Raw genomic sequence first — 13,035 nt, forward strand, 5'->3', positions numbered from 1 at the left:
GCACAAGTCTGCTGAATGCCTTGCCCACTCAGCCCTCCACATCAGCCCTCACAACGTACTGCAGGCTAGCTCTTTTTGGCGGGATGCCCATGGGCCTGGCCAGCCACTGCCCAACTCTCCACCACCCTCCATCAGACCCGTGTCCTCCAAATAGCTGTCTCCCTGGCCACTGCACCCCCTCTGTTGTCCCCACTCTTGAAGGACCAAGCTGGGGTCATCTGTGTGCTTGGGCCCCAGCCTAGGCAGGCCCCACTGAGAGTAGCAACTGATGTCCCCCACAAAATGAACCATTCGATTTTTTTTTTTCCTCTAAGGGCCTCCTGCCTAGAGGCTCTGGGATAAGTGGATGCCTCTCCGCCTGAAGCCTGCAAGCTACATGATTCAGGGAACTTCAATGAAACCAGCTGGGGCCGATCTCTTGTTCTGTTTAAATTCCTGCAGTGAACCAGAATGGACTTTGCCTTGCAGAATACCATGCAAAACCAAACCCCAATTTTCATTTTTTACTGATTCATAATCCAAATTGAGTCCAAAGGCTGTTTTGGAAAAACCAAAAAGAGAAACAAAGGAGCTACCTAAAACAAACAAACCATGAGTTGCATTTTCTGACACTGTTGGGCTGGAAGAAAACCAAAGCATAAAAGTATGCTTTATGCCAAGCCTGAACTGAACTAATACTTCCTCCTGCCCAAGCCCTTGGCTCAGTTTTCCTAGCTAGAAAGGAGCAAAATGGTGCAAGATCTGGAATGTATGCCACTCTTCCTATCAGAAGTGTCTAGGAGTGAGAGCCAGCAGTGACCAGGCCCCGAGGCAGGACGCAGACCTCCCCAGAGCCTGCGTCTTCCTCTCCTCAGTGCCACACCATGAAAGCAGGGTGAGAGAGGTCCTTCCTCGAGCACTGGGCCTGACCACCAAGGGGACAGGCCAGGACTGGGCTCAGGAAGCTCTGTCCCTGGGACAGAAGTGCCAGATAAGTAAGCCAGAAGGTGAGAACCAGGCCTGCGGGAAGGAAGGCAGCATGGGCATGGGGGCACGCTGATTCGGAGTCCAAAGGCCTGAGTGTGAGCTCTGCCAGAGGCTGACTCTAGCTGGGACCTTCGGCCAATCACACAGCCCATCTAAGTCTCAATTCCCTCACATGTAAAGTGGGGATACAGTTTTCCTGCCTGCCTCATAGAGCTTTTGTGAAGATCAAAGGAAAATAAATCTGGTTGGCCCAGCATAGGGCAGTTACTGGGAAGGCTTGCATTTCCAACCAGGTGTCCCACAGTACCTTCACTTCTTCTGAGTGGAATGACTGGTGGAACGCCCCCCTCCCTCCGAGTCATGGGGGCAAGGGAGGAGGAAGAGGAGCAGGAGACCTGGGCAGAGCCACTACTTGGACACCCCACCATGAGTGTTCTGGGGGATGGTGGGTGGAGAGAGGACACATTGCCTGTGTCCTGTTCCCCAACTGGAGCTGGTGGCTGGAAGCCAGGGCCAGGTTGGGGGATGGAGCATGGCGGTGGTCAGGGGTGGCAGAAGACTGGGGCTGGGTTAATGAAGTATGGATTGACTGGTCCAGGCGCTGATTAGCTCTGGCATTGGGCTTTTCCTGAGCAGTGGCAGCAGAATCAATACTAATCCCTTGATCCCATTAGGGGCTCCTGCGGGTCTCTGGGACAAAGTCGGTGCCTCTCTGAGAGAGGCACTGTCTGGGGCTAGAAGGTAAAGCTGGAGCCTTGACCAGCATCCTTCCCACTATCTTCTTTTAAAACTTCCCCTCTTTCTGCCTCCTGTTGCCACATCCCTGCTCGTATGCTCAAAGGTCTGGTGCCTTCCCCAGCCATCCTAGCTTCCCCATCCCCCTCTGACTACCCCAACCTCCTTCTGGGCCCCAACCAGTGGATCTGGTTATGCTTCTGCATGAGGAGGCTTCAGCATCTGCCTCGTCAGCCCCAGTGGGACTCAGGCTAACAGAGGACAGCTTCACACATACAGCAGAAGCTCTCTTAACCAAGCTTTTCCTCAATTGGCTCAGCATACTACCGATGCTCTCCATTCCATCTCTAAAGCACAATAACAGATGCATGTGCAAGCATAATGCTGGACCTCCCCTCTGGCGTCCCCCGCAGCCTGTGCTTACACTAGCTGAGCTTCATACTTGCTGAGAGTCTATAGTATTTGTTCCCAAACAGTTTACAATGGGCATGCTTGCTGTCACCATCATGGGATATTATACGAACCATGAAACATGAACTGGAAAGAAATAAATGTGCTGTTTCTATGAAAACTTAAGTTGAAATTCTCGAAATTAGGTGAAGATTGGTGGGAAAAGTCATAAAAACTCAAGGGATACTACACTTGAATTGTTCACCAAGTGTCCTTAAGGTCTCAGACCAATTCAAAGAAACCCACACCGTAGGTCACAGGCAGTACACTATGGTGTGGATGACGTCAGAAAAGCAACATGGGACTCACCTCAGCTGTCCCTTGGCCCAAGAGACAGCCTCGACTCTGTGTAAAAAAGTAGAAGTACTGCAAGCTAGCCAGTGCTGAGTGGTTTGGATTTGTGGAAAATGAGCACATTATTGTGCAGTAGTGGGAAAACATAACTTATTGAGCTCCTGGCTGTTTAAAAGTTACTTGTCTTAAGTTGAAATGTGTATCCTATGTGTGCATTTTGAAGGACTCTGCTTTAATGGATTCTTTTGACCAGCTGACTACTATTGTCAATCTTATTGGGTAACGTAGCTTTATCATCCTCCAGAGACAAGTGGCTTGGATGGTTTCTGAGCTTCTTTGTGACTGGTCTCCATCACACGCACACGCACACGCTCTCTGCAGCATTAGAACTCATCACAAATCACCCTGAATGATGTTGTGGGAGCTTCACAGACACCTGTGTAAAGTCCCTCCTTCCCTCTGGGCTATGAGATGCTGGAAGGAAACCCTCACTTCCCTCCTTCATGCTTTTGCATTTCCCATAGAACCTAACACAGTGCCTGCCTACTACAGATGCTGAGTTAATATTTGTTGAATCTAATTAAATAAGCCTCCTCTTCAGCGACTAGGGGCATTGATGAGGTTTTCATTTGAACACCTGTAGGCTCAGAAGGAAACCTTTCCATGCATTTGGAATCATCCAGCCTTGGAACCATCGTGAATCTAGCTATGCCACCCCAGGCTCAGCATCTCCTGTCCAGCCTGACTGGCTGTGCCCCAGTCTTAGGCACTTCCACCTGGGTTCCTATATCCCCCTAGTTCTCACACACAGCCTATGACACCCTAAAACCCATAGACAAATTCCTATGTCTTCCCAGACATGGCCAATCATCATAGCTAATTAGTCCTTAAATCATGACTAAGTTCCGTGGAAAGTTGTTAGGTTGACTTCCAGCCTTGAATGCCCACCTGACCCCCACTGTTCTCACATAGAACATTTCTTTATCCTCACAGAGGCCTGTTTTAACCTCACAGTGCCAAAATGACAAAACTAAAAATTTTATTAGAACTCTCCCAATCTAGCCTCTGTATTTTAAAACGAAGGTGGAGGCCAAGGAGAGCAAGCAATGGGACCCCCATTGTCCAATAAAGGGGGACACTGTCCACTACCCAGAACACTGCCCAGGCCACTGCTGCCCCATCTCCCTACCCCTGCCTCCAGGCGTTCTGCTCTTGTCACCAAATGACCATCCCCCACTCAGTCCTATATCCTCCACCCACAGCACAGCCTTTGTGTCCAGTGAAGGCTTCTGAGGGCACCAGGAGGGTGGAAGGGCCTCCTCATATCTGCACTTACTGCAGGACAAATGACAATTGTGGCTGGTCACAGACACTAGTGACAAGTATCAGACGGGGATTCATAGCCCCAGCAGGTCTCTGCAGTTTCCTGTCAGTCACCCCTCGAAGCCTCCACCCAACCCTCCCTCAACATCCCATTCTCCCGCCCTTGCCACATCCTCTCTGCTGGCCTCTAAATGTGGCCAAGCCCCTCCTCCATCTTTGTGCTGATTCTTCTAAGGGCCCAGAGCAATTCTGGGGTCGGAGCCTGTGACTACAGGCTAGCTACTGCCCTTCCACCATGCAGAAGCAGCAGGCTGTGGTGAGGAGGCCACCCTTGCAGTCCCATCTCACAGATCTGGAGTAGGGGTAAGTGCAGCCCCAGCCACCTCCCCTGCCCCAAGCCCCATCTCCCACAAACCTGCCCCCTGCTGGCTAGCTGGCTTTCTCCAAGGGTGGGGGCTCTCTCTGTGCTGCTTAATAACTGCCTGGTAATTAGCTCCACGATTTTGCTACTATGCTTATAATAGCCTCCATTAAAGTTATGGGGTTTTCAAGCCGTAATGGCTTCCAGAGTAATTAATGCACAACTGGGTTTATTGCTAAGTTTATTTTTAGAGCTTTTCTCCCTCATCCACTCCTCCCTTTCCTTTCATAGATGTTTTGACCAAAAAGACTGGATGGGATCAGAACTGTCTCTCCAGAGCCCTCTTGTACACTTGCCTGCATCCTTCCTCACCCTGAACCTGCTTCCTGCTCCCACCGCTAGGGAGCTTCTGGGACCCCACAGTGGAGACAACTGTCATGAAGGAGGGTGGCTCTGAAGCAGTTCTCAGCCAGGGCCTGTGTGTGGACCTGTGCTGACCTTGCACCTGAGCTGGGTTCAAGGATCTGGGGCCTGGAACCTCTTTTCCCACACTCCTGCCAACAGCATAGAAGCAAAGGGCCTGGACTTATGTTGGGGTCCACTATGACCTTATTGATTGCAACTTCAGACAAGTCACTGATCCTCACTGGGCCTCAATGATTTCCTTGTGAAATAAGGTTACAACAGCACCTATGGCAAGTGGTCCATGAGGATTGAACGTAAAATATTGAGTGTCATTTCTGGACACCACCAAGTGCTACATAACAGCTTGTTATTACTAATGACGGCCCAAACAGACAAGCAGGAGGTGAAGCAGGTGCCAGAGGAAAGAGACTTGGGATAAAGAGGCTGCCCAGTGAAAAAAGGTGTAAAAGCAGGCACCTGCACTATGAGCAGGCTGGATGTACATGCAACAAATTGGCATGGAGCTTGCCTCTCCATTGCTTTCTCCTTTCTCCATCCTGGAATTAGAACTCTCCCCAAGATGAAGAACATTTGGAGTCACTAAGAACCCAAAGGAAATCTTCCAGCCAGGCCTATTAGAAGCTCCCCTGTCTTCCATCGAATGTGGCCTAAGATTGCCCAGCCAAACCAAGGCCCCGACTCAGCCCTTTGCAGCCTTGTCAGTGACCTTGGAGTGGGGGGATCGGGCTGGGGTTGGGGATGGCATGAGGTTACTCCACTTCATCATACTTAGCACATGGGATCCAGACAGGCCTCCTGGGATGGACACAAGGCTCTGCCACCTAGAGGGGCCATGAAAGAGGAGTTTGTAGGAGACACAGCACATACCCCAGAATTATTCTCCCAGCTCTGTGTCCACATTGTTTGTCCCTGCCAGTAACATTTAACCTCAGTGGATCTTCCATTTCCCTGAGGAAGTTGGTGTAGCCTGCTTATCTCCTGCCCATGGAGACAGCGGAGGCAGAGCAGGCTCCTGGTGGTACGTGGCTGGTTGGAACATGCTGATTGACCCGAGAAACCATAGTGCTCTTTACTAGATGACATACCTGGTTCTTCCACAAGGTTACAAAACTATTTGGAGAGAGGACCAGACAAGGAGAAGAAGACACACTGTTTCCAAATCTGGGGTTGGGGAGGGTTGGGAGGCAAAATTCTCCTTGGCCATGGCTCCTGATGCTGCCAGAGATGGAAAGCATGTGCTGCCTGGGGCTGGATTGAGCAGTTGGCCCCTCTGAAGCATATCACTGCACAGTGCTGGACACTAGAGGGGGCGACATGCAAGGACAAGCCAGGGGCTGCCCATGGCTGACATCTCCCCTCCCCCTTTGCAGATCCCACCTGCATCTTACACAGGGCTCAGCAGAGAAGGGACGAGGAAGGCAGAGAATAGGATGTGACAGTTTCCATGGTGGTTGTGGGGCTCTGTGCCTGCTCTTTGTCACAGAGCAGAGGCCCAGAGAAGGACGCTGCTGGCAGACCCTCTGCAGAACTGAGAAGAGAGTCAGGCAGGGTCACCCTACTCACAGAAAGGGTGTTTCTCCCAGGGCTCCTCTTGCTGCCATTTTGAGTGTTGTCTCCCGAGGATATGGCAGCCCCCACAGGGCCCATCTCTTCACCTTGCTGATACTCAAGCTATGCAGAATCCACAAGAATTTCCTATCAACATCAACAAAGAGAAGGCACTTGCCGCATGTCCTCCCAGGGCCTGTCCCCAAAACATCTCTTGTTGGCCATCACCCCAACGCCTACCCCTTTATCTAGGCTATGAAGAAACCATCTGGGTACACAGGTGGACACCAGAGTAGCCAACGCATCTTTAGCACGCACTAGATATAAATACAGCAGGCACTATTCTGTGGCTTTTGTGGGACTAACTCATTTAATTCTGAGACTTGTGACATAGGTAATGATAGTACCCCATTTCATAGATGAGAAAACAGAGGCAGAAATGGTTGCCATAACTTGATAAAGGGCATATGGCTTGTCGGTGTCAGAGTTGGGGTTGAAACCAAGACTAGTGTGTCTGAAAGCCATGCCCTTAACCTCTGTGGCCTGCTGAATCATGTAACTGGGCAGCACCATGTCCCCATGCTTGTGGGTGACAGAGGCTGGCCTCATCCAGGCAGGCAAGGCAAAGCAGTCCTCAGGGAGAAGGCAGTGCAGGCTCCACTATGAAAACCCCAATGCTGTGAGCCCTGCAGCCAGGCCCTGCCCTTCTGGGCATCTCTCCCCCCCACCGCCAGGTCTCTGGCCATCCTGTTCTGCTCTCTCTTGCAGGTGTCCACTTCACAGGGTTCCTGATCGTGCCCCTGGACAGCCACCCCTTCGCAGTATCCAGTCTGGCTGGACTCTGCAAACCTGCTTCCGCAATGGGTGGGTTGTGAGCGCTGGTAAGACCTGCTAGCCAACATTCGGCTTCTCTGCTCTCCCTGTGCCTGGCCTGCGCGGCCCATTCCTGTTCTTTTCTCCCCTGTGCTTGCCACTGTCTGCTGCCGTCGCCACTGGGGCCACCCTTCTCCTGACCTTGCCGCTGCCCAGGTAACGAGGAGCTGTGGGCCCAGCCAGCCTTGGAGATGCCGAAAAGACGGGACATCCTTGCGATTGTCCTCATTGTACTGCCCTGGACACTGCTTGTCACCGTGTGGCACCAGAGCACCATCGCGCCTCTGCTCACCGCACACAAGGGTGAGCCCCCCAACCTCTTGCCTTGGCCCCAGCCAGGCTTCTGTAATAAGAATGACCACAGCTGACAGAGATGTAGTTCATATTTACATTTACTAGGAAGCTGGGAAGAGTCATAGGATGATCCAGGCCAATGACCTTACCTTTTGGGGGGTCTTGGTCCCTTTAGGAATCTGATGAGTGCCAGCACACACATGCATGCACAGAGACACACATACAAAGAGACACATGCACAAAGGCACACATGCACAACTCTGCATCTAGTCTCAGGACGTGTAAGGACTGGTTGCTCTCAGCTATGAATACGGAGGGATGGATGGACAGAGTTTCTGGCCCGTGTTTTAAAACTATTCAGGAGGAGCATATTGTTTGCTCTTCTTTTCCTGCTTGGACAACCCTGATCTAGTCCCACCTAGTGAAAATAGACCTGGAAAGAGAAAAAGTCCCACAAAGCACTCATGGATGAACAGACTGGAACCAGATTCTCCTGGCTCTGAGTCCAGAGCTTTCCCTCCAACCAGGTTGCCTTTCCTTCTCACACTGGGCTCCCTTGACCCTCCCCCCTTCCATGTACCCCACTTCTGGCCTGCCCCCTCATTCCTCAGTCTTTCATCTCAACGCTCTTCTTTCCCACCCACTGCATGCATGTACAGACTCAATACTGTAGGGCAGCAATTCTATTGAAATGCGCATTATATTACATGGTAGACATGATAACATACACAAGGACTCAGGCCCATCCCAGAGAAAGAGAGGATGGCTCTGGGTTAGGGCCTGTAAATCCATGTGTAGCTCATAACCTTGAATGATTTGGATGCAGGCAGTAGCCAAGAATCATAGTCTGAAGCCAGGCTGCCCTACAATTACACAGTGTGGCTGCTCAGCCCCAGCAGTTCCTGAAGCTTCCATAAGGAAGGCTTTACAGGCTGAAGACTGCATAATTCTCACTGCCCCATGCTGGGCACTTAGAGCCTCTCCTGACATTTACCCTCCAACATCTCTCTTTGATGCTCATCATTTGGAATTGTTATCCTACAACTGCGTCATTCCAGAAGGTTTAAAGTTACCATACACCAAGTGACATACTATCATGTGGATTCCATTCTTGGCAGAGCTTCTGGGGTCAGAGGTGTCAGGATGTTTTGCTAAGCACCAATGCTGCTGCCTGAGAATGGGGAGCTGGCATTCTGTGTCCTCAGAGTATGCCAAGAAGGGATGACTGAAAGCTGCAATGAAATAATGTCAAGGGTGCTGGGAGGCCTTTGTGACTCAGATTACAGCAGCCATGAAGCCAGCACTGTGGCCAGGTCAGAATGCATGGAGAAATTTCCCAGGGCCCAAACCCGCCTGTTTAGGATGATTTGAATGGAAAAAGGGTGGGGGAGATGGCTCTAAATCTTCCTTTCCAGTAAGTCAGTTTCCAAAACTTCACTGACTATAGGATAAATTAACCCTTATATCAATCTTGGTCATAATCCTCATCACCCATCTCTCCTCAACCTTGGTCTGTTTTCCCAGTTTGATCTGAAACTCCTCCAGAAAATCACCTTTGATCAACAGAGGCTGAGCTAGTCTTCCTACCCCTGCATTCACACACCAGGGGGTGTGGTGTTCCCCACTGTATGTCTTGTGCCCTTGGCCTATGTGAACTCCCTAATAGCCTGGAGCTGGTCTTCTTCTGGGTGCATCTGTACCTCCTCTCAGGGTCCAGCATCAGACCTAATACATGAACTGCACACACTCTATGTGACAGTGATGGGAAGGAGGGGAGGTGACAGAATGGCTGATTTCCAGGATCCTCCCTGGAACCATACTTCAACCCGATCACGAGAATGCTTATTTCATCCTTTCTCTAGGTGCAGGAAGCCATGCAGAAGTAGGGCTGGCAACTGCCCTCCTTTTAAACACGAGGAAATGATAACAACTGCCTAGCAGTATTTGGAGTCCTTTACATATATCGACTTATTAATCCACATAGTAACTCAATAAAATAGATGTTATTATTAGCTCCATATTGTAGTTGCTAAAATTGAGGCACCAGGAGTTAAGTAACCTGCTCAAGGGCAATAGTGCAAAAACTGGACAGGGTCTGAGCCCAGCATTTGGATTCCTAGGTATCCAAATGTCATCCTCTGACCATTGCCACTTCCTGCTGAGATCATGTAGAGCAGTGAGGGCCACACAGTTGTTCACACAGAAAGACGTAACTTGGAGAGGAGGGGAGGAGGGGCTCATTAAAATCAATACCAATGACCCTGATTTGTCCTCTTGGCAGGACTGCTAGCATCACTAATCAGGAAAATGTCCAGGATGTAAGAAAAAGCTTGGTAATTAGAGCTGCCCCAACCAAAACAGGTTGCCTTCAGGAAGGAATGGCTTCCCCATGCCTGTGAGTGTTTTACCAGAGGCCAGGCCTCCACAAGGTTTCACACACTGACCCTCATGGTGTTCTTGGGGAGATATGTATAAACACTAACTGGATGCTAGCATAGTTAGGGTCAGTGGTATGGTTAGTCTCCCAGATGTTTGATTGAGTGTCTAGAAAGTGCAGATCAGGAAGTTGACATCAAGCAGCAGAAGAGCTAAAACAAGTGTCCATTCTGGTTTTTCTGTATAGGTCAAAATTTAAGAACATCTAAAAGCACAAACAATGGGCTCAGGATTCAAAATTATCTTGGCAACTATAGGCATAACCCTGGAAGAAAATATGGTAGTTAAGGATGAAATTCTGTACCAAGATTCGTAAGACCAGAAAGGGAGAGGCCCCACTTGAGAAGAGGGTTTTTGGAAAATTGGGCGGAGCTAACATCACTCTGTGAGATCCACAGTGCGCTGTGGCTTGGAAGGCACTAACACTGGGGCATTGTGGCATTCTCACCACTGTGGGTGGCAGTGTCACCATGCTGTGCAACCTGAATGGGGGGGGGGGGAACAGAGGAGGCAAGTGCAATCAGCTCTGGCCTTGTGGGGAGGGCACTAGGGTGGGAAGAGTCAGGACACTTTGTCATATAAAACCCAACACATTTAAGAAGTGAGAAAGCAGTCTTGGAATTTGGCCAGCCACATTCAAATGGCTACAGAGCTGTCAAATGTGAGAAGGAAGAAGAGGTTATTTCTGTGTCATTTCAGGAGTCAGAACTGGGAAAATGCCCAAGAGAATTCCAGGGATGCAGCTTTCTCCGTTACCTGTAAAAGCTAGAGCCCAGGCAGGTTTCCGATGATATTCCTGCAGGAGGAGCAGAGGGGAGGTGTGTCTTAGCAGGGTGCGTGGCATCCTGCCCAGGATCTGAGGTCAGAGCCGGGCCTGCGCGGCCCGTCCCCACACCGTGTGTCTCCCAACCCCACAGATGATGGTAGTGACCCCCGGCGCGACGCACCGCCTGGCGCCGACCCCAGGGAGTACTGCATGTCTGACCGCGACATCGTGGAGGTGGTGCGCACCGAGTATGTGTACACGCGGCCCCCGCCATGGTCCGACACGCTGCCCACCATCCACGTGGTGACGCCCACCTACAGCCGCCCGGTTCAGAAGGCCGAGCTGACGCGCATGGCCAACACGCTGCTGCACGTGCCCAACCTGCACTGGCTGGTGGTGGAGGACGCACCGCGCCGGACGCCACTGACCGCGCGCCTGCTACGCGACACGGGCCTCAACTACACGCATCTGCACGTGGAGACGCCCCGCAACTACAAGTTGCGTGGCGACGCCCGTGACCCGCGCATCCCGCGGGGCACCATGCAGCGCAACCTGGCCCTGCGCTGGCTGCGTGAGACCTTCCCGCGCAACTCCAGCCAACCGGGTGTGGTGTACTTCGCTGACGACGACAATACCTACAGCCTGGAGCTCTTTGAGGAGGTGTGGGGTGGGGCAGAAGGCTGGGAGGGGGTGGGAGGAGGCCGGTGGGGGGCCACTGGTGTGGGGGCCCTTTGGAATGGGCAAGGAGGGAAACCATGGGGTGGAGCTAGCAGTGCTCCTGGGGTCAGTGTAGACTGCAGGCAACCCAAGAAGGGATGGAAAAACTCGCTGCAAACTTCTGCAGCCATCCCTGCTTCCAGGGAAGAAAGTAGGGGATGGAGGGCTTAGAACAAAGCCTTAGAAGCATGGCCTCAAGTGGTGTCATTCTATGTGCAACAGTTTGTCCTTGGAGCTTGGGAGTGGTGGGAGTCTGGGCCAGGGGAATGAGTCATTTCAGACTCTACATTGGGTAGACAGAGGTTTTGCGGCAAGAGAAAAAGCTAGACTGCAAGTCTTATGAAAAAGCATTTCAGCAGGGGTGACAGGTCAGGCCTTGCTTATGGCAAGGCAGGTTCCTCTGCAGATGCCCACTATAGAGAATGCATCTGGAAACAGGGCTGGGCATAGAGTTAATTGATTTCCCCTTCTCTGGGGACAGGCACCACACCCTATCATCAGTCCCATGTGTCCTGACTCTGGATCCCCTCTTGTAGATGCGCAGCACCAGGAGGGTGTCTGTGTGGCCCGTTGCTTTCGTTGGTGGCCTTCGGTACGAGGCCCCACGGGTCAACGGAGCTGGGAAGGTGGTCGGCTGGAAGACAGTGTTCGACCCGCATAGACCATTTGCAATAGACATGGCTGGATTTGCAGTCAACCTGAGGCTCATTCTACAGCGTAGCCAGGCCTACTTCAAGCTGCGTGGCGTGAAGGGAGGCTACCAGGAAAGCAGCCTCCTCCGAGAACTTGTTACCCTCAATGACCTGGAGCCCAAGGCAGCCAATTGCACCAAGGTAAATCCTCAGCAGAACTGACAGGTACAATGCAAGCTTTTCCCAGCCCATCCAAACGCTCCCTACAGATCAGAGGGAAGGAAATAAAGACCTCAAAACTGCCTTGCAAAGGACCAGCCTAGAACCATGCCTCCTAGAACACCCTCCCAGGAAGGTAGCTTATCCCTAGTCAGGCCATCATGCTAAAGCACGGAAATGGAGAGGGTGGCAGGCAGTGAGGAAGACCAAGGGTAACATCCCCTCCCAAACCTCAAAACAGCTAGGCTCTAGACACATGTGCCCACATATGCATGAATGTGTGCATACCTGGGTGCATGCACACGGGCACACACATGCTTGCATGCACATGTACACATACACACAGCTTCTAATTTGGACTGCTCCAGCTAGGGCCAGGACTATCACTTGGCTGAGCTGAAGCCTCCTGAAGAAATGTCTCCCTTTGTAGAGAGACCCATCAAGAAACACAGGGGAAGATGAGAAGAGGAAATCTTGGGACTTATTTGTCTATTTTCTGTAGCTGCACACTTCATATTTCCAACAGAGAATTTGAATGCACCATATGTACAAACAGCAAGATTGAGGGGGCAGGTAGAAATAAAGAACAAGGACAGGATGGAGGGGCAGCAGAAGTACCTGTGGAGTGTGGGAGGGACCCGGGAGGGGGCAGGGTGAGGTTAGGGGGGCCTGCCCCATGTTGTTCCGTGTCTCTGGACACACAGATCCTGGTCTGGCACACACGGACAGAGAAGCCGGTGCTGGTGAACGAGGGGAAAAAAGGCTTCACTGACCCCACTGTGGAGATCTGAGCCCCAGGATACAGGTATGGCAGTGACAAGGGTAGACAGACAACACACTGGGCAGGGGCACCCCAAGTGTGGAGTGGAATAAATCTGCCAAGGCTTTTCCTCTTGGTTTTTAATTGTGGGAGGACAGGGCAAATGCAGCAATAGTGGAAGAGGCACGGGACTCGAACCCATGAACCGTGAGATCATGACCTGAACCGAAGTCAG

The 13,035-nt window shown here is 51.5% G+C and overlaps 1 protein-coding gene across 6 annotated transcripts in view; it reads left to right on the top strand.

The window, feature by feature from the left end:
• The window catches only part of B3GAT1 (beta-1,3-glucuronyltransferase 1), a 30,360-nt gene that overhangs the window by 14,464 nt on the left and 2,861 nt on the right, over positions 1-13,035 (top strand). The window contains exons 2-7 of one of the 6 annotated variants that reach the window (XM_039253800.1): positions 4,070-4,131; positions 6,872-6,967; positions 7,133-7,279; positions 10,624-11,132; positions 11,726-12,022; positions 12,745-12,845. In XM_039253800.1, coding sequence (XP_039109731.1) covers positions 6,964-6,967; positions 7,133-7,279; positions 10,624-11,132; positions 11,726-12,022; positions 12,745-12,831 — 1,044 coding nt within the window. In that variant the 5' untranslated portion in view covers positions 4,070-4,131; positions 6,872-6,963 and the 3' untranslated portion in view covers positions 12,832-12,845. Of the gene's footprint in view, positions 1-4,069; positions 4,132-5,125; positions 5,253-5,273; positions 5,574-5,767; positions 6,985-7,132; positions 7,280-10,623; positions 11,133-11,725; positions 12,023-12,744; positions 12,846-13,035 lie in introns of those variants that run through there. The other 5 variants (XM_039253802.1, XM_039253799.1, XM_039253803.1 and 2 more) reach the window with 5 other exon arrangements.

The sequence above is a fragment of the Hyaena hyaena genome, unplaced genomic scaffold (genome assembly GCF_003009895.1).
Source record: "Hyaena hyaena isolate Hyena2069 unplaced genomic scaffold, ASM300989v1 scaffold_465, whole genome shotgun sequence".
Classification (NCBI taxonomy): Eukaryota; Metazoa; Chordata; class Mammalia; order Carnivora; family Hyaenidae; genus Hyaena; species Hyaena hyaena.